The following is an 18,372-nucleotide window of genomic DNA, read 5'->3' on the forward strand; positions in this document are numbered from 1 at the left end:
AACTATATACATATATATTTATATACACATAAATGTATAAAACTGTATTATTATATATAGTATATGTATGCAGTCATTTTTTAAAGTCTAAATTCTAAGCACCTATAAAGAGTAATATTACAAAAATCTATGTATTCACCACCCAGTTTCAGCAATTAACAATACATGGCCAATATTGTTTCATCTGAATCCCAAACACAATTATTTTAAAGCAAATCCCAAACATCCTGTCAGTTCATCTATAAATATTTTAGTATGCATCTCAAGACAATAACTTCTCAAAATCATATCCAGAATACCACTGACAAAACTAAAAAATATTTTCTCGGTATCAGCACATGATCAAACAATAACTCAATTTCCACAACGGGCTTGTAATTTTTTTTACAGTGGACTTATTCTAAATAAGTGCATGCACTAAATATGGTTGTTGTATCCTGTATAGGTCTCCCCCTCTTTTGTTTCTTGCCCTTTATTTGTTGAAGAAACTAGATCATTAGTTCTACAGAATTTCCCTTGTGTTAGCTCTTGCTGATTGTATCCCCATGGTGTTGTTTAACATATTCTTCTAACTCCCCTATTTCCTATAAACAGATCTTTGAGATTTCATCACATTCAAGTTAGAATTTTGAGCAAGAATATGTCATAGGTGGTACTACGTACATCCCACTGTATTACATCAAAAGGCATTATGTCAATTGTCTTTTTGCGATGTTAAGGTTGAGCAGTAGATGCTATTGGTCTGACTTACCCCTTAGAAGGTTCTCCAGCAAACTTTCATCTAATGTTTTTAGCAGACATCGGTGATGTTACCTAGATCTACTGTTTCACTAAGGGTTGAAAGATGGTACTATTCTGTTATACAGTAACCATTTGGTTATCCTAAGATAAAAGTGATATAGGAAATGTAGAATGCTTGATTCCTTTATTTGGCAGTTTTCAAACTAATGAATTGGTTTCCTTGCAAAGTCACCCTCACAGGTGACTTTCTGTTTAAAAGTAACATAAGTAGCTCTTGCATTTAACACGTGATGTGCCCCAGTCCATTCCAGTTATTTTTCTTTTTGATGCCCAGATGTCCCCATCTTTAGTCACTGGGGACCTTTCTAAGCTGTCTCTTGGGTCCTTTCAACATGCGCTCAGTGATCACAGCCACCTTACTTTCTGACAAGATGTTCTGAACTCATTTTAAATGCTTCCTGCCCCAGATTTGGAATCAGACATTCCTCCAAGGTGCTCTGGTTCCTTTAAAGGCATCATAGAGACGCTTGAGGAAGGCTCATTTGTTACTGAGTTTGTTACGTTTCCAAATCTTCTCCGTGAACAAAGAAATACATTTCTTTTTAAAACAAAGGAATGCTTCAGAACTTAGAAATTTTCACCTTCAGTGTTAGCATGAACATTTTTAATCAGTCGATAATTAATTCGAATTCAAAGCAGAGACAGCCAGAAACCGTTCTGATGAGGGTGAAAGTGGATAATTCTGAATATGGGAGGGTCATGGTACAAGAGAGACTAGGACTGGCATAGGATTCAGTCAGTAGACCATAACAGAGCCCTAGGGCCCTAGGACATGGAAGAAAGGGGGCACTATGTAGTAGAATGGAACAGAAAAAGAAAGCTGGAAAGGCACCAATGATAAATTTGACCAGGGTCCTGGCACTTCATGATGCTCTGGGTGACAAAAAAAGGGATGCCCAAGACTTGCCTTTAATGCAACAAGAATATTGCCTTGTGGTTAAAAGTTCACAGGAGAATTCAAACAGTTTTTAAAAATCTATTTGTTAGTGGACAAATAGACTATACCTTTGAAGTTCCAAACTCCTACTTGGGTATCTTTGTAGCGTCAGAATTTGAAGCAATAAGGGGAGGCAAGAGAGGGAAGAGAAGCAAAATATGGTTATAGCAGTGGACCTCTAAAGCTAGTGAGAAACGTAATTTCCTCACTTTTTTTTCTTGCTGTTAAAAAAACCTTTAAACATAACAATCTAAAAGATATTGACTGGATAAAGAAGTTGTGGAATATTTATACAATAGAATACCACTCAGCCACAAAAAAGAATAAAATAATGCCATTTGCAGCAACATGGATGGCCCTGGAGACTGTCATTCTAAGTGAAGTAAGCCAGAAAGAGAAAGAAAAATGCTACATGATTATCACTCATATGTGGAATACATAAAAAAAGAAGACAGATGAACTTATTTATAAAACAGAAACAGAGTCACAGATATAGAAAACAAACTCATAGTTACCAGGGGGAAGAGTGTGGGAAGGGATAAATCGGGAGTTTGAGATTTGCAGATACTGACTGGTATATATAAAATAGATAAACAAGTTTATACTGTATAGCACAGGGAACTATATTCGATATCTTGTAGTAGCTTGCGGTGAAAAAGAATATGAAAACGAATATATGTATATTCATGTATGACTGAAGCACTGTGCTGTACACCAGAAATTGACACAACATTGTAAACTGACTATACTTCAATTAAAAAAAAAAAGTAAAAGATATCACTGTGAACTTCTCATGGGCATGTGTTTATATTTGTGTAAAGATTTTTTTATTGATACATAATTCCATTCATAAAAATCCATCCTTTTAAATTAAGTGTAGAATTCAGAAGTTTTTATTATAGACACAAGTTATACATTGATTATTATCTAATTCCAGAAGATTTTCATCACTCCAGAAAGAAACTCTGAATCCACTAGCAGTCACTCTGTGTTTCTTCCTCCCTCCAACCCCAGAAAACCACTAATCTACTTTCTGCCTCTACTGAATTGTATATTCCGGATGTTTTATACAAATAGAATCACGTATGTGGCTTTTTGTAATTTGCTTCTTTTACTTAAAATGTTTTCAAGGTTGTTCATACTGTAGCATTTATCAGTACTTGATTTATTATTTTTTTAATGACAAATTTTCTCATTGCACAGATATCCCAGACTTTGTTTATACATTGTCAGTGGACATTTAGGTAGTTCTTACTTTTTGGCTGTTATAAATAATGCTGACATGGACATTTGTGTACAAGTTTTTGAGTGAACATCTATTTTCATTTCTTTGGGGCATATACTAAGAGGTGAAATTTCTGAGTCACATGGTAACTCCCAAACCCTCTACTCCCAACATCCTCTTTGTCTTTAGCTGAAGATATTTAAGGTGAGGGTTACAGCCACTTCATTGAATTACTCAGTTTTCCTGGGTCTCTCCCATGTATATGTTATTTAATGTCAACTCATTATGTCTCATGTCAACTTAATTCTTAGACCAGACAGAAGAACTGAGAAGGGTAGAAGAAAATTTCTTCCTCCCCGACATGGTCTTGATTTTTTTTTCACTTTTTTGAGGGGGGTGATTAGGTTTATTTATTTTTTTAATGGAGGTGCTGGGGATTGAAGCCAGGATCTCATGCATGCTAAGCACATGCTCTACCACTGAGCTATTCCCTCCCCCACAACTTGATTTTTATCTCTCTACTGAGTAGCAACAATGAGAATCTTTCCACATGCTTATGGATATTTGTATATTTTTTCTGGAGAAATGTTCATTCAGCTTCTTTGGCTCATTTTTTAACTGGGTTGCTTTTTATTACTGAGTTGTAAGAGTTCTTATATATTCTAGATTCAAGTTCCTTGCCTGATACATGATTTGCAAATATTTTCTCCATTTCATGGGGTATCATTTCATGGTAGTTGATGATGCCCTTTAAATACAGAAATTTTTAATTGTGATGAAGTCCAATTTATCTATGTTTTCTTTTGCTGCTTGACTGAGCTTTTGGTGTCACAGGTCACAAAGGTTTACTCCTGTTATTTTCTATGAATGTTATAGTTTTAGCTCTAATATTTAGATCTGTGATCCATTTTGAGTTAATGTTGATACATTGTATGTGGAAGGAATCCAACTTCATCCTCTTGCACATTGGGTATCCAGTTCTCCCAGGATCATTTATTGAAAAGACTATTTTTTTCCCCTGTTGAATTGTTTTGACACAATATAGAAAAATGTCCAAAAACGTGAGGGCTTATTTCTGGACTCTCAATTCCATTTCCTACGATCTATATTCCCTTGTATTCTTTGTTGTGTTTTGCCACCGAAGTCTATGTTCTATGTTAGTTTAGTGGTCAGCTAATAACTGGACAGAGATTTCTTTAAATGCCTTCCACTAATAAGTCTGCTGGCCTCTGCTGAATGGCTTTGTCTGCATTTTGGAGCATGCTCTGGAGTGGGTGAAGGAGAAGCTGTATTGTGTTAGCTCTGAGTCAGAGGGGGGGAAAAAGGTATGCCCCATGAGGGAAGATTTCCATGGAACTACCAGACAGGTCAAAGTAACAGTTCTCTGGGGTGAGGGGCTTTGGGGAGCTCCAAATCCATTCTGCCTTCTTGAGTGTCTGCTAGGTTTTCATAGCTATGACTGAGACTATTAGTTTTCAAGGCTACTGTGAAGCCAAGAGGAAACAGGAATCAGTTAAAACTTTATAAGTCTTGCTGTTCTTACCATGATTAAGTGATTTTCTTGGAGAAATGCTACTCAGATTGTCACAAGCCTCTGGGTATTTTATAGAGTTCTGAAAAAGTTGACTGTAAGAATTTGGCAGTGTTTTCATTGCTTTTATATAGGAGTGGATTTTCAGAGTCCTAACTGACATACTGAAGTTGGAACTGCTATGTACCAAGATTTGTGGTTGCCTGCAGTCTGATTTCTTTCTTAAGAGGCCTCATTTATTTCAGTTTTCTAGGCATGTAGTCCCGGAAAGCTTTGCCTGGGTCTGGGAAACCACACCACCAGTGCCACCTAGTGGCAGCAAGTATACACTGTAAGGAAAGTAGATAAAATTATAACTGATCTCAGCTTCTTTCATCATTCTAAATGTGGGTAATGTAATATTTACTTCACCAGGGTTGACTAAAGGGTTAAATGGAAAAACAAATGTGAAAGCATTTGGCAAGATGCTCAAGACACAGTAGGCACTCTGAATGTTAAGTTTGTTTCTTGCAACGCTACTTACAATACTAATCTTCAAAACATTTTCAGAGCATTTTGATTTTACTGCTGAGGTGGTCAGAATTTCTGACCAAGGTAATTTTATACAGCTACCAGAGGAAATTCTATGAAACCCTTCAAAAATTCTTCATAGCTCTCAGGATTGAAACAAAATTATTCAATGCTGTGACTCTAAAACTTCAGTATGCATCAAAACCACCCAAATGGCTTGTTAAAATGCAAATCACTAGGCCCACCTACCTCCAGTTTTGGAATCAACAGTTCTAGGGGGAAGGTTGGGAATTTGCATTTCTATCAAGTTATTAGGGGAAGCTGCTACTGCTGGTTTGGAACTATACTTTGAGAACCACTATGTTTTGGCGGTTTAAAAAATTGTGGTAAAACATATATAACACAAAATTGACCATTTTAAACATTTTTAAGCATATAGTTCCGTGGCATTAAATAATTAATGATCACACTGTTGTGCCACTATTACCACCATCCATTTCCAGGTTTTTTCATCTCCCCTAGAGAAACACTAGTTTAATGTGACCTACAACGCTCCATCTCACACCATCCTGTCCCATTCCCTTCTGGCAGGCACTGAGACAGAAAGGAACAAAGTTAACTGGCAGTGAGCTCTACTGTCTAAATAGGAAACAGGAAAGAATCAGTAATTATTTTCTTAGGTACTTCCCTCCCCCATCCCTCTTAATTAGAACAGAGGCAGTTGAGGAGAACAGAACAGAACAGAGACAGTTTAGAAGAATAAAAGACAAGCTGCCTCTCAGCTCAGTTCAGGTAATAATGAAAAAGCAAAAGTGCTATCACCAGCAACTTACTGTGAGTTACATAAATGCATGTTTGGAGATATTCATTCATTCAACAAATAATAATTGAGTACTTAGTATGTATCAGGCATTGTTCTAGGCAATATAAAAAAGAGATAAAAATCTATGCCAGTCAAACTTTCATTCTACTGGAGAGAGAGAAAATATATATATATTTATTTATTTATTTATTGTTAGATAGTAGCTTCCAAAGAGAAAAAATAAACAATGGGGACACTAAGTGTTTGTGTGCTTGGAATGTGACTGTGTGTGTGTGTGAAATTTTAGATAGGGTAGCAGGAGTTCTCTCTGAGAATGCTACTTTTGAAGGAAGTGAGGGAGCTAGAAGGCAAGGATCTGGTGAAAGAGCATTCCAAACAGAAATCACAGTAAGTGCAAAGGCCCTGAAGTGTTCTAGGGACACAAAGAGGAGGCCAGCATGGCTGGAACAGAGTGAATAATAAAAAGAAGTGTAGGATTTGAAGTCACAGAGGTGCCCAGGGATGGAGGTACAGAATAGGGATTTAAAGGCATGAGAGATTTACCTAGATCAGAAAATATCTCCCAACTTTTTCTTACTAAAACTTCATACCGGATACCAGTAATTTTTAACTCCCTAAGGTATAACTACTTATTAAAACATAAACATGATGTTATACATATTATAAATAACAGACCATTATAAAAATAATTTAAAAACCTGGTATCTACTAAAAAAAACGGGAAGTATTTGATATGATTCTGGTCTTTATTTTGTAATTACAAAAAAATTAAAGCATAAAAATGTTTTAGTATCATAAACTCTTCTTTTCTACCTCAAAGAAAAAGAATATATTGTCCTAGACACTGAAGCCAGAAATTTCCCATCCTCTGGTGGATCACAATTAAAAACAAACATATAAACCACAAGAAAAACAGCCCTTTAAACCTTTGGCTACAATTAAAGCCTGTCCCTGGTTGACCAGTTCTGTGTCCCCAGGGCCCTAGCAGGAAGTCAAGATGAAGCCCCACTGCTGCTCCTCAGGCCCTGACTGGCAAATGGCTGATTAATCTTAAGAGTACAGGTCCTCAAACTTTAGTGTGCAACAGAAGCACTCAGAACTCTTAGCACAGACTATTGGACCCCATTTCCAGTTTCTGACTCAGTAAGTGTAGGTGGAGCCTGAGAATTTGCATTTCTAACAGTTTCCCAGGTGATGCTGATACTGTTGGTCTGGGGACTCACAATTTGAAAATCAGTGTCTTAGAGTTACTACTGCTAGCTGGAGGCTCCAGTGGTTCAGCCCAGATGAGGCAGTTCAGGTACTGGCTTCTGCTGTTGTCTCCTCCTTTCCATAAAAAGTCTTTCTAACCCCGATTGACAGTGCAGAGTGGTGGAGATGCTTTGTTTTTTTTTTTCCCTCAAGACTCTTTCAAGACTCTCTTGGAGATAACCATCAGTGATGTTACCTGGGACATAATCAATCTCTGGGAATTAGCAATGATAAATGAAGGTTCAATGAATGCTGAAGGAGAAACAGGCTTTTAGAAGATCATCTAATTTAGTATTTCCTAGCCTGTGTGAAGATCAGTTGCCAGGTTTGTTACACGTATGTTGTTAGTTACAAAGTTTGCCAGTGATTTGCTTAAAAATAAAATCATGGCATTTGTCCAATCCCCTAAAACTACACAAAACAAAGAATTTTGATACATGCAGATTTAAAAATATCAACCAGGAAGTTGAGGGAGTCCCAGGATGAAATGCAGATTGTGACAAATGTATCTAACTGTATTAGAAATGTATGACCTAACCTCATAACTTCAAGGTGGGAAAAAAGGAGCTGATCTACGTAACTGTGGAAAACACTGTTTTGACTGGAAACTGTAAGACTAAAGACAAAAAATATATATAAACACTATACTCTAGTTGGCAAATTTGTTTCTTATAGGAGCATGGGTTAACAATGAACAAATAAGTAACTAAATGGTAGATAATGACAGCGAGCCAGGTTTCTCACCCTCAAAGAAAGAAATTCCAAACGTGAGGGTGGAAGGCTAGAAAGAATGTGGTGCTGGATCAGAGTCAGAGAACTCAGGATGAACCCCTTTAGCCTTATATATAAACTCCTCCCTCCCTCTCCCTCCCTCTCCCTCCCTCCCTCTCCCTCCCTCCCTCTCTCTCTCCCCACCCCCATAGAGACAAAAGAGAAATGATAGATATGAAATAAATATAGACATAATTAGAAGTATGTGTGTATACATAGTTTAGTACATACACATATATTTTCTAGCTCTACCCACTGGAAGGCCTGGAATTAGTGACACTTTAGTAGCAACAAGCATACTCAGTGCTCAGATCTTGGTTTCTAAATACCATTATCCAATAAAAGGAACCAGGGATCCTTGGAGAAAAATAGCTGACTCTAGGTTGGGGCAGAGAAATTACAAGATGAGTCTGGAATATCCTGTAGTGCCAGAAAGTAAGGAAGTGTTCAAAAAATAAAAGGAGGAGGGCACGTAAAGAGACACAGGAGCTGATGTGATAGAAACTAAACTGGAATAATATGAACAACACAATAAATTAACATAGTAATAGATTGTAATTTAAAATATGAGTCCACATACAAATAAATAAATAAATAAATAAAATATGAGTCAATTCTAATATGAATAACTGGATGAATGAATAAACAGGGAAAAAGGGACAAATCTCTGACAGAAAAACCCCAAATATATGTAGATACGCTTTCCCTTCTGGATTCTTCTCCCCTTGCGTGTGGGTTTGAACTTAGTGCTTGCTTCCGACGAAAAGAGTATGGAAAGGGAAAAATAGTGACTTTACAAGGAAGAAAAAAACTGGCCTAGGTTAATTCATCAGTAATAAATCACGTGGATATTATGTACTCTCTACTCTGATGTGATGAAAAGGGCACTTTACTTCTGTGCTATTTATTCTTCCCCTAAACTCATAATGCTAGTCTTAGCATGATAAAGCGTCAAACAAAACCAAATTGAGAGGCATTCTACAAAACATCTGACCAGTATTCCTTAAAACTGTCAAGATCATGAAAATCAAAGAATGTGAAACCGTCACAAAACAGAAGACACTAAGGAGACAGGGACAACTAAATGCAATGTGGTATCTTGGACTGGATCCTGGAACAGAAATGGACATCAGCAGAATAACCAATAAAAACCAAATGAAGTCTGTCCTTTGGTTGATAGCAAAGTACCAATGTTAACTTCTTAATATTGACAAATGTACTGTGCTTATGTAAAACAATAGCATTTGGGGTAAATGGATGAGGGGTACACAGAACTCTGTACTATCTTTGTGACATCTCTGTAAATTAAAATTATTTCAAATAAAAACATGGCTATTAATTACATCTTACCATTTTTCACTTTATACATAGTTTACAAAATTTTTACATTTATTTGATATTTAATATTTTAAGAGAATTTGACGTTATCTTTATAAAAATGTCATTCTCACTCATTTGCCTCCAATATGCTTTTGGAGTGGGATTGAAAAGGAAAGAAATGGGACATAGGTAGGAAATGTGTCCAATTCAGGGTAAACCAAAGAAATGCAGGTGAAGGTCACGTGACTAGTGTACCTTGATGGAGATAAGATGAGAAAATTACACATGATGATATATATCTTGTCACATCTTGCTATTTTCAAATGTGGTTGCTATTACCTGTGAGCCTGTTAGAAATGCAAACTCTCAGCTCCCACCCCAGACCTATAGAATCTTAATCCGCATTTTTAATGAGATATCCAAGTGATTCATACGAACATTAAATTTCAAGAAGCAAATAGATACCCACCACGTTCATTCAACAGCTGATGAATACATACTGTGTGCCAGACACATGGAAACCAACACTGCAGAACAGTGCTCTTCAGCCTCAGCTGGGAGCTTCAAGGAAATACAAAGTCTCAGACCCAACCCTAAACCTTCAGAATCTCCTGGGGTTAGGACTGGAAAAATGTTTTTACAGCCCTTCAAGTGATGCTTGTGCATACTGAAGTTTGAGAAGCACTGCTCCAGAAAGGTGGATTGCAAGCTCTGTATACTGAAATTATCACCAAAAAACTCACAGAAGAACCCAAAGCACAGGGCCATCCCAAACCAGCTAAATTCCAATTTCTGTGACGAGAACTCTGGCATTTGTATTTTTCTTAAAAGATTCTCTAAGTGATTCTAACGTGCTGCCATGTTTGAGAATCCCTACTCTTCAACATAACCAGCTAGATTCCCTGTTGAACACAGACCCGTAAATGAGGAAGGCATACATGTAGAGCTTAACTCCTATGCCTCTGGATGTGTTCAAAATCCCGCTCTTCAACAACAATTCACTGAAAAGGAGCTCTGCTTTATTTCTAACTTCCACATATCAATAATACGTAACTCATTACACCGAAAGTTTGGAATCCCTGTGGAGTATATTAAAATATGAACAGCTTTCAGATTTTACAGAGCATGCAGTCTCTTGATACGCTAGCTACTCAGTTACTTGACAATATGCAGTGGGAACTGTTCTACAGCTCATCCCCCGTGTTCTCATCCTCATTCCCCGGGGAAAAGGGTTTATTTCACATCCCTCCTCTACAGCAGCTGGCAGCCCCTCACAGGTAAACAGCCACTGTCTGATTATCTCACAATGAATGACCAGAGCTCACAGAGCTGACCCAACTGCACTACTGTGAGACTCTGCCCTTATTCTCTTCCCAGTGATCCAGAAGGCCAGGAGCTACCATCATCCCAGCTGGGAGAAGCACCTTGTTTCCAGGGCAACGATGTTCCTTGTTCATGTCCCATGTAAAGACTTTTTGATCTAAATATTTAGGCAGCTCTCATGCTAGCCCACAAATGCCTATTTAATCCTTCTAGAACTGAAATAGTATATTGCTCACCCTGAAATGTTTGCTGTGATAGGAAAGCGCAAGTCTGAGGAAGGAACTTTGAAAGTTTGTTTTGTGAATCAGAGTCAATTTTAAGTGTCAGGAGGAAAAAGCTAAATGTATGCTTATTCTGAGGATGGCAAAGTTCCTATATATATGCTATCTAGTCAATACTCTATTTTATAATTATGATGAAATCATATGTCAAATGTTTATAGCTGCTCAGCAGACCTACCAGAAAGAAAAATGATTAAGTTAGGGTAATTATGTGGCTTAGAGAAGTTGGAGAACCACTGATTTGCTTTCTATATTAGAAGCAAAGCTGGATTGCTCTAAAGGCTGACCACAACAAAACAAACCTGAAACATTAACTTGCTCTGAGCTTTTTTCAGTGATGAAACCTGAACAGCTTGATGTCTCCTGACTGCAACTATTCTGACAAAGGATGGATTTTTTTTCTGGCTTCAAACTCTGATTTGCCCTGCTCTTGTATATGACATAGACTTCTGTATCTGCCTGCCAGGCAGCCTATTCTCACCAGCCTAACTGCCTTAATGAGTTAATAAGGGCCTGGCTGATGTCCTCGGGCTGAGATTTAAGTGATGATACTGGCCTAGTGCACTCTGGTTCTGCGTGTTGTGCCTACCCACACTCCCCGACAGTGAGAGTCCTTTGTCTGCCAAACCCAAAAGAATTCGGGAAAAGGACAGAGCAGGCCTAGTGCACTCTGGCTCTGCCTGTTGTGCCTACCCATACTCCCCGACAGTGAGAGTCCTTTGTCTGCCAAACCCAAAAGAATTTGGGAAATGGACAGAGCAATTTTGAGCAGGAAAGCAACAATAACCATGGTGATTTTGGAAGATAAATCTGAGAGCAGAATGCAGGACAGGCTGGGGATGGGGGAAAAGTAGGGTAAAGGGAACAGAAATGGGTAGACATGAATATGGAAACCTCCTTTTAGGTGGTGTCACAACACTGCAGTTCAAGTGGGTTGTGCACAGGAAAGAGGACAGCTATAGGTCCCAAGAGAGAGGAATGAACATGTGAAAAATACTAGGAAGGAAAAATGGGCAAGACACACTGCCATGAGTTTTTCTGGGCAGGCTAGAACTCTAATCACCATTTGGAACACTGTTTCTATGGGAAAAGATCTTAGAGTTCAAAAAAATAGTTTTATAAATAAACCCTTGAAACCTGGCCAGTTTTTAAATTGGGAGGGGAACTCTATGGAAAGAAAAGTATCTATGTATCTGGTGGCCAAACTTCAGTGAGATGAGGCCACTCCTTGGTGATCTTCTGTCCTCCCATCAACATTCCAGCCCACTCTCAACAGCGGCTATTTGAAACTCTGTCTCAGCTGTTGACCTCAATTGGTTTTGTGACAGAAACAAGATTCCCTGCCTCTCCATCTGTTCTCTCATCTGCCCCTGCAGGCTCGGAAGAACACTCATCCTTCCTTCACTCAGAACTAGTGAACCCTTCCATTTGTGATGTAGGTTGCTGAGAGATGTACCAAAATTCTCACAACCTCTAGATTCTTGCTTTCCACTGCCTTTTTCCTGCCAAACATTGTCTCCCCCCTCTTAAAAAATCTTTAAATTATAAAAGAAACACTTGCTCATTACAGAAAATTTGGAAACTAAAAAAAAGGTATGAAGAAAAATAAAAGCATCCATAATCACACCACCTGGGGATAACAACTTAGTGTATCTCTCCCTGGACTTTCCTATGCTTAGACACAACATATACATTTCTCATAATCAGATAACATCATTATCTTGTTTATGTCACAAATACATTTCCAAAACATGAATTTAAAAATACTTTTCATAGCTGTATAATATCCAACAGATACAACTTGAATTCAATCATTCCTAATGGCTGGATTTATTTCTCATTTTTTACTACTGCAGAAAATGTTTCAATGAACAGTTTTCTACATAAATCCTTAATGGCATTTCTGACTATTTTCTTATATGGAATCCTGGTAGTGGAAGGCTAAAGGATATAAGGGTTAAAGAACATGAATCCTTTTAAGATTTTTAATATATATAGCAAACTTCTTTCCAGAAAGGCTGAATTGATTTATACTTCTACTGGTAGTTGATAAGTATTCTTGACTCATTACACCATAATGGCACTGAGGGTCCACTGGACAAAAGATTCACTTGTTCTCAACAGCTCCAATAAATAAAATTCTATCTCCTTCTTTTCACAGCTCAAGTGACTGAATAAGTGGTATGTATTTACTACCTTCACCCCACCGCCAACATATTGGCTACAATGTTTCTTTCCCCACTCACTTTACTAAGATTGCTGTAAACTAGTGATTTCTTTCTAGTTGTATGAATGTTTTTTTGAATCATCATTAGCTCATTTGACTCTCCTCTTTCCATCTTTGTGACCATCTGACTCTACTGATCTCATCCTTCTACAAGGACTCAGTCCCCCCTTACATTCCACCACCACATTCTCTTCCTTCATCTCTGACCTCTGTCACCTACCTTCTTTGGTATCCTCTGCCACTTCCTATTGCTTACACTGTCAGGTCTCCAAGGTTTGGTCTTTGCCTCTGTTCCTCACTACTCTTAGGGAGGACTCTCCTGTTTTAATAATCAGCTCCACACTGATGGCTCCCATATATTTCCCTAACTTTACCAACCTTTGTCCTCAGGTCTTTGACTGAGGTCCCATCCTCACCTATAACTAGATGCCACCTCCCACTCAATAAGGCACCACCCTCTCTGCCAAACCAGTACCCCTTCCCAACTTTCTCAATTCTGACAATGGGACAACACTCCTTCAGTCCTCCATGCTCAAAAACTTCAGTCTTTAAGTCCTTTCTTAAATTACTCTAGGTCTCAAAGCCATACTAATTTCTTCAAAACACTTCCTAGATCTGTTCCTTTACTGTCATTTGCATCATCACCTCACACATGGATTACTATAATATCTTCACAGGTAGTAGCTATTCCTGTTGTATGCAGCAACTATATTAATTTTCCAAAAACGTTTTTTTAATGACTTCTGCTTGAAGGTTTCCTTTTTGTCCAAATTCATCTGGTTCAAACTCTCATAGTCACACTTTATCTCCCATTACCTCCTGAAATCCAAGGTAATCCTTTCTCCCCTCACACCCTCTCCAGACTCATTACTGTCCCTACGTTTGCTTCACTCCTCCACCCTGTTTCTTTTTTTAAAATATATTTTTATTGAAGTATAGTCAGTTTAGAATGTTGTGCCAACTTCTGGTGTACAGCACAATACTTCAGTCACATAGCATCCCTTCTGTTTCAACAGAGCCTTCAGTAGATACCCTAACCTACATTACTTTCCTTATTCTGAATTTGTAAAGCCAGTGATATGCTGGCTCTTGGTAAGGGGTTGATGAGGAAAAGCCCTGATTTGTAGTGTTTGCCAATAACCCTCACCATGGCAGATCTCAAGCTGCCAATGTAACATGACTGTGAAACTGGGAAGAGATATGCACAAAACCAGGAGGAACCAGCTCCATGACACCAGAGTAGCATTTAAAATCTGTGTTGCAATCTAGAACTTTATACTGTCTTGTATAAGCTCTCCAGGCATATTATATAGGTCTGTTTGTTCACTGCAATAAACTCTAGTCTTAGGAAGAGTGGCAGGCCACTCATTCTAGAGCTTTCATAGTGAACGGGGCACACAGCATATGCTTGATAAAAACCTGTTGGCAAGACTTGGAGGGAGTGATAAAGCAAAGCCAAAGACTATCATGAAATGGTAAAAATGGGCATGTACTCATTTAGGGCTAGTTAGTAAGAACAAACAAAAAGAGCAATGAAAGAGCAGAATGTAGTGGACATAAAATCAGAATGGGAGCCAGGAGGTATTCCCAGCTTTGTACTTGTGTGACCCTTAGCAAGCCAATTCTCTTCCTGATGACTTAAGACTCCTCATCTGTAAAATTAGGGTACTACGTGTCTTCTAACTTATCTCTAGATTCTAGTGCTCTGGGATGTGGGTTAAACTGACAAGGAGGCTGCCCACGGTCTACTGCATTGGTTTAACAATAATCCAAATTCATGTTAAAACCTGCTAATAAGTCAAAGGCATTTAGGGCAGTAAGTCTTTTCTGAAGGTGTGAAGAAACATTCTTGTAACACCATTCCACTCCTTTGACCTATTCATTATTATACAGAAAGTAATTATTATTAAAACAATTATTTAAAAAATTATTAAAAATAATCATTCCAAAAAGTTATCTATTACCTATCTATTATGAGCTGGTAAGGCTGATAAGGCTGAAGATTTAGTAAAAACAAAACACATCCAGTCCTTACCCTCATGGAACCCACAGTAGTGTGGGTCAGTAGCCATTTAGTTCCAAATCATCACAAAGGTGCTTTTTAGTTTAGCACAGATTGCTCTGAGTAACAGATGCAAGCTATGGACCCTCTCTTCCCCAAAAAGGCATATAATCATAAAAATCTGAATGTAATTTCAGGAGTTCATAGGATCTCTCATATGTGAAAGGGTCCAAGAACTGGAAGTTAACTCTGACCTACATCTACAAAACAGTAGACAAATTCAGTATCATAAAAGCCTATATTCTGTTTGCTAAAGGAGTATAGTAAAGATTTCCAACAGAAACAATTAAAAATAAGGGCCCATCATCTAAAGAATTAAGCCTTGGCTTTTTGAAATTTCAGTCACCTAGAGTATCTTCTTTCAAATAATATTCTGGATAAGTGAGGTATGCCTAGATGATGTTTCTATCTGGTCTACTATTCCTTTGGTAAGGTTGCCAGTTAAATTAGTCTTCTTATTTAAAGCTATTTGCATATAAATGTGTGCTTCCAATTCACAAGTAAATCTTCATTTTATTATTCTTCCATTTCACACCAAAGAGACCGAATTAGCCCTAACAAATACACGTACACACATATCTGAACAAGCAGCTTGAACAAAGCAAAGAATACAAGTATCAGAGTTAGAGGGCACTGACTCACTTCCTGACTCAAACATTTTATGGTGAAGCCATCTGGGACAAGTCATCTAACTCTCAGACCTATGTTTATTCATTTGTAAAATAAAGAGTGGATAATAAGACGTACCTAAAAGGGCTATTATGAGAATTCAATCAAGTAAAACAATGTTTGTGTCAAAGTGTTTAGCTATAAAATGGGCAAAACTGGGTGAAAGAGCAGATTGCTTGGAGATGCTCATAAAACATGAGACACTGAGAGATCCTTTGGGAAGAGCTGCTCATATAATATCCTTAACGGATCTAACTGGAGTAAAATAAATTGTTCTTAAATTGCTCAGGGAACTTTGTTTTGATTGAGTGCCCAATAATAAAGTTCTTAAAGTTTGCAGCCAGACTTTGGAATCTTTACAATGCATAAATATATTCTCAAGGCAAGAAGATGAACTACTTACAAACAAGTCTTGGTTTCATAGTCAAAGTCCCTTTTACAGGCCTTTTTTTTTTTTTTAAACAACGCAATGATTCTTTCACTTACCTTGCTGGAAGGGTTAACAGGATGCATACAAAAGATTTTAGATGAATTAGTCCATCAAAGCTGAACAAATCAATGAAATCAATCTCTTTTAGTGGAGAGGGTATTTTTTTTAAGTAAGTAAACAATATTTACTTGAGACATGAGACATGTTTTCTAGTCCATTCTCCATGCAAAATAAGCCACGTAAAGGGTAACTTTTTTTTTTACATTATTACATTTACATTTACAATGTACAGTTACATTATCTCAATAGCCAAGTTTGGGCGATTCTGCCTTTAAAATTTGAATTAAACAACTTTTTAGTAATTTGGTACTAAGGAATTGATCATTACACCTTATCAAAGTTCATAAAGGTGACCAAAAGAGTAATTTGCTGGTGCCTAGAAAAGAGCCAAGAGGCGGATTTCTCTGCCCTACTAAGCAAAGGGTCTATTGGTTTCCCCCAAATGCAAATTAAGCTCTGATTCCAAATAGTTATTACACAAATGTCCCCTAGGAAAACAAACCGCAGCTCCTGTATTTACGTAACACTTTCTTCCAAGATATTCAAAGCACCTTACTGTAGAATTATTTAAAAGAAATGTATCTCCCATTTTCAGAAAACAATTACTATTATTCTGTGAGACCTTAAATCCCTTGCCCAATCAGATGCCAAATGGATAGGAAACCCTAGACTCGAGGTTTTCTCTGAGGGCAGGAATAAACTCTAGAGATGATGGGGGTGGGGAAGGAGTCCGGAGAAACTCAAGCCTCAAGTAGGCTATCGGACAGGAGAGGTTAGGTGGAAAGCTGAATGAATCAGGCAATGGAGTTCTCGGGATGGCAGGTGCATTAAGAATTGAGCTCAGACAGACTAGGGAGTAGGGAAAGTGACCGGGGAGTAAGGGCTGGTTAGGTTGGCGGGAGCTGGGTGGGTGAAGAACCAGGTGGGAGGGTCAGTCCTGGCTAGCCCCCAGTGTCTGCCTACCAGGTGCTCAGCCCTTGCTACTTCCCATTATTACTACCGGGAGGTAGGAATCCGAGCTACCTGAGGGAGTGCGTAATGGAACAGAGCAATTATCACGCAGGCCTGAGGAGGCTGCAGGATTCCTCCACCCCCAGAGGCCGAGCTGGCTTCCCGCCCGCCCCAGCCAGGCCCGCTTCTCACCAGCCGCCAGGCGCAGGCCGCGGAGGCTCCCCATGGCCGCCTACTCCGCCGACCAGCACTGGGCCCCAGGGGCGGCGGTGGCGCGTGTGCGTTCAATGTCACTGAGCGCCGCGAAGGGAAGGACGATAGTCGCACTGGGGGGGCGGGGCCTGTGGGGTGTGAGGGTGGAGCGAGCGGGTCGAGCGTGGCGCGGGGGGCGGGGCCTCCGGGGGCGTGCGTGACGCGCAGAACGTGTGGGTCGTGCGTGGCTCTCAGAAAGTGCGGGCAGCGTGCCCCGCCGGGCGCGGCCTTGCAACTTGGGCGCGTTCTTAAGGATGCCCTTCTGGAATGTGGGTGTCGTTGGCCTTTGCGATATTATTCTGTGCATTTGCATAAAGTACTCATTTAAAATAGAAGAAAGGTAATGTACATATTGTAGGACTTCTGTGAATTGTAGACCCTGAAATCATACTTTATAGATAAACCAGTATTTCAATACACTGTTTTTCAGTGTTTCAAATAAATACGTGTATGCCTTTATTAAAACTATATACTTGGGTTCCTAGTAACCAGTTGCCTTCACTTCTTACTGGTTTGGGGAGTATTTCTACGGCTACCCGAAAAATTGACATATAACCTTCCTGTTTGGTCTTCTATTTGCCTATTAAAAAAAAAACAAAACTAAACATTATTTCCACACCTAAACACCCCTTTCAACCCTTATCCCACAGTGCTAGAAGTATTTTTTCTTGACATTTCTGGGTGGGCCCAAAACCTTAAAGAACAAAGAACCGTCTGCTTTAGGGACAGGATGGGAGGATTAAGAAAAGCTTCACTTTCTACTTTAGATTTCCTCCTCCAACGCCCTGGTTGGTGCGACCAGAAAATTATTTACCTTTCTGTAAGAAAGTGGAATTGAAGTAAAACGATCCCTTCAAATTCTGACATTCTTCGATCTGGGCCAGTTCCAGGAAGACATGTTAAAGGCATAGGTATGGAAAGAAGGATAGCAGCGCTACGAGTTTCGAT

At 38.7% G+C, this 18,372-nt stretch overlaps 1 protein-coding gene across 1 annotated transcript in view; it reads right to left on the bottom strand.

Annotated features, from left to right (window-relative positions):
• FAM162A (family with sequence similarity 162 member A) overlaps positions 1–17,510 on the bottom strand; it is a 30,380-nt gene extending 12,870 nt beyond the window's left edge. Inside the window, exon 1 of the mRNA XM_010981539.3 lies at positions 17,365–17,510. Coding sequence (XP_010979841.1) covers positions 17,365–17,398 — 34 coding nt within the window. The 5' untranslated portion in view covers positions 17,399–17,510. The remainder of the gene's footprint in view (positions 1–17,364) is intronic.
• Between the last annotated feature and the right edge of the window lie 862 nt (positions 17,511–18,372).

The sequence above is a fragment of the Camelus dromedarius genome, chromosome 2 (assembly GCF_036321535.1).
Source record: "Camelus dromedarius isolate mCamDro1 chromosome 2, mCamDro1.pat, whole genome shotgun sequence".
In the NCBI taxonomy this organism is placed as follows: domain Eukaryota; kingdom Metazoa; phylum Chordata; class Mammalia; order Artiodactyla; family Camelidae; genus Camelus; species Camelus dromedarius.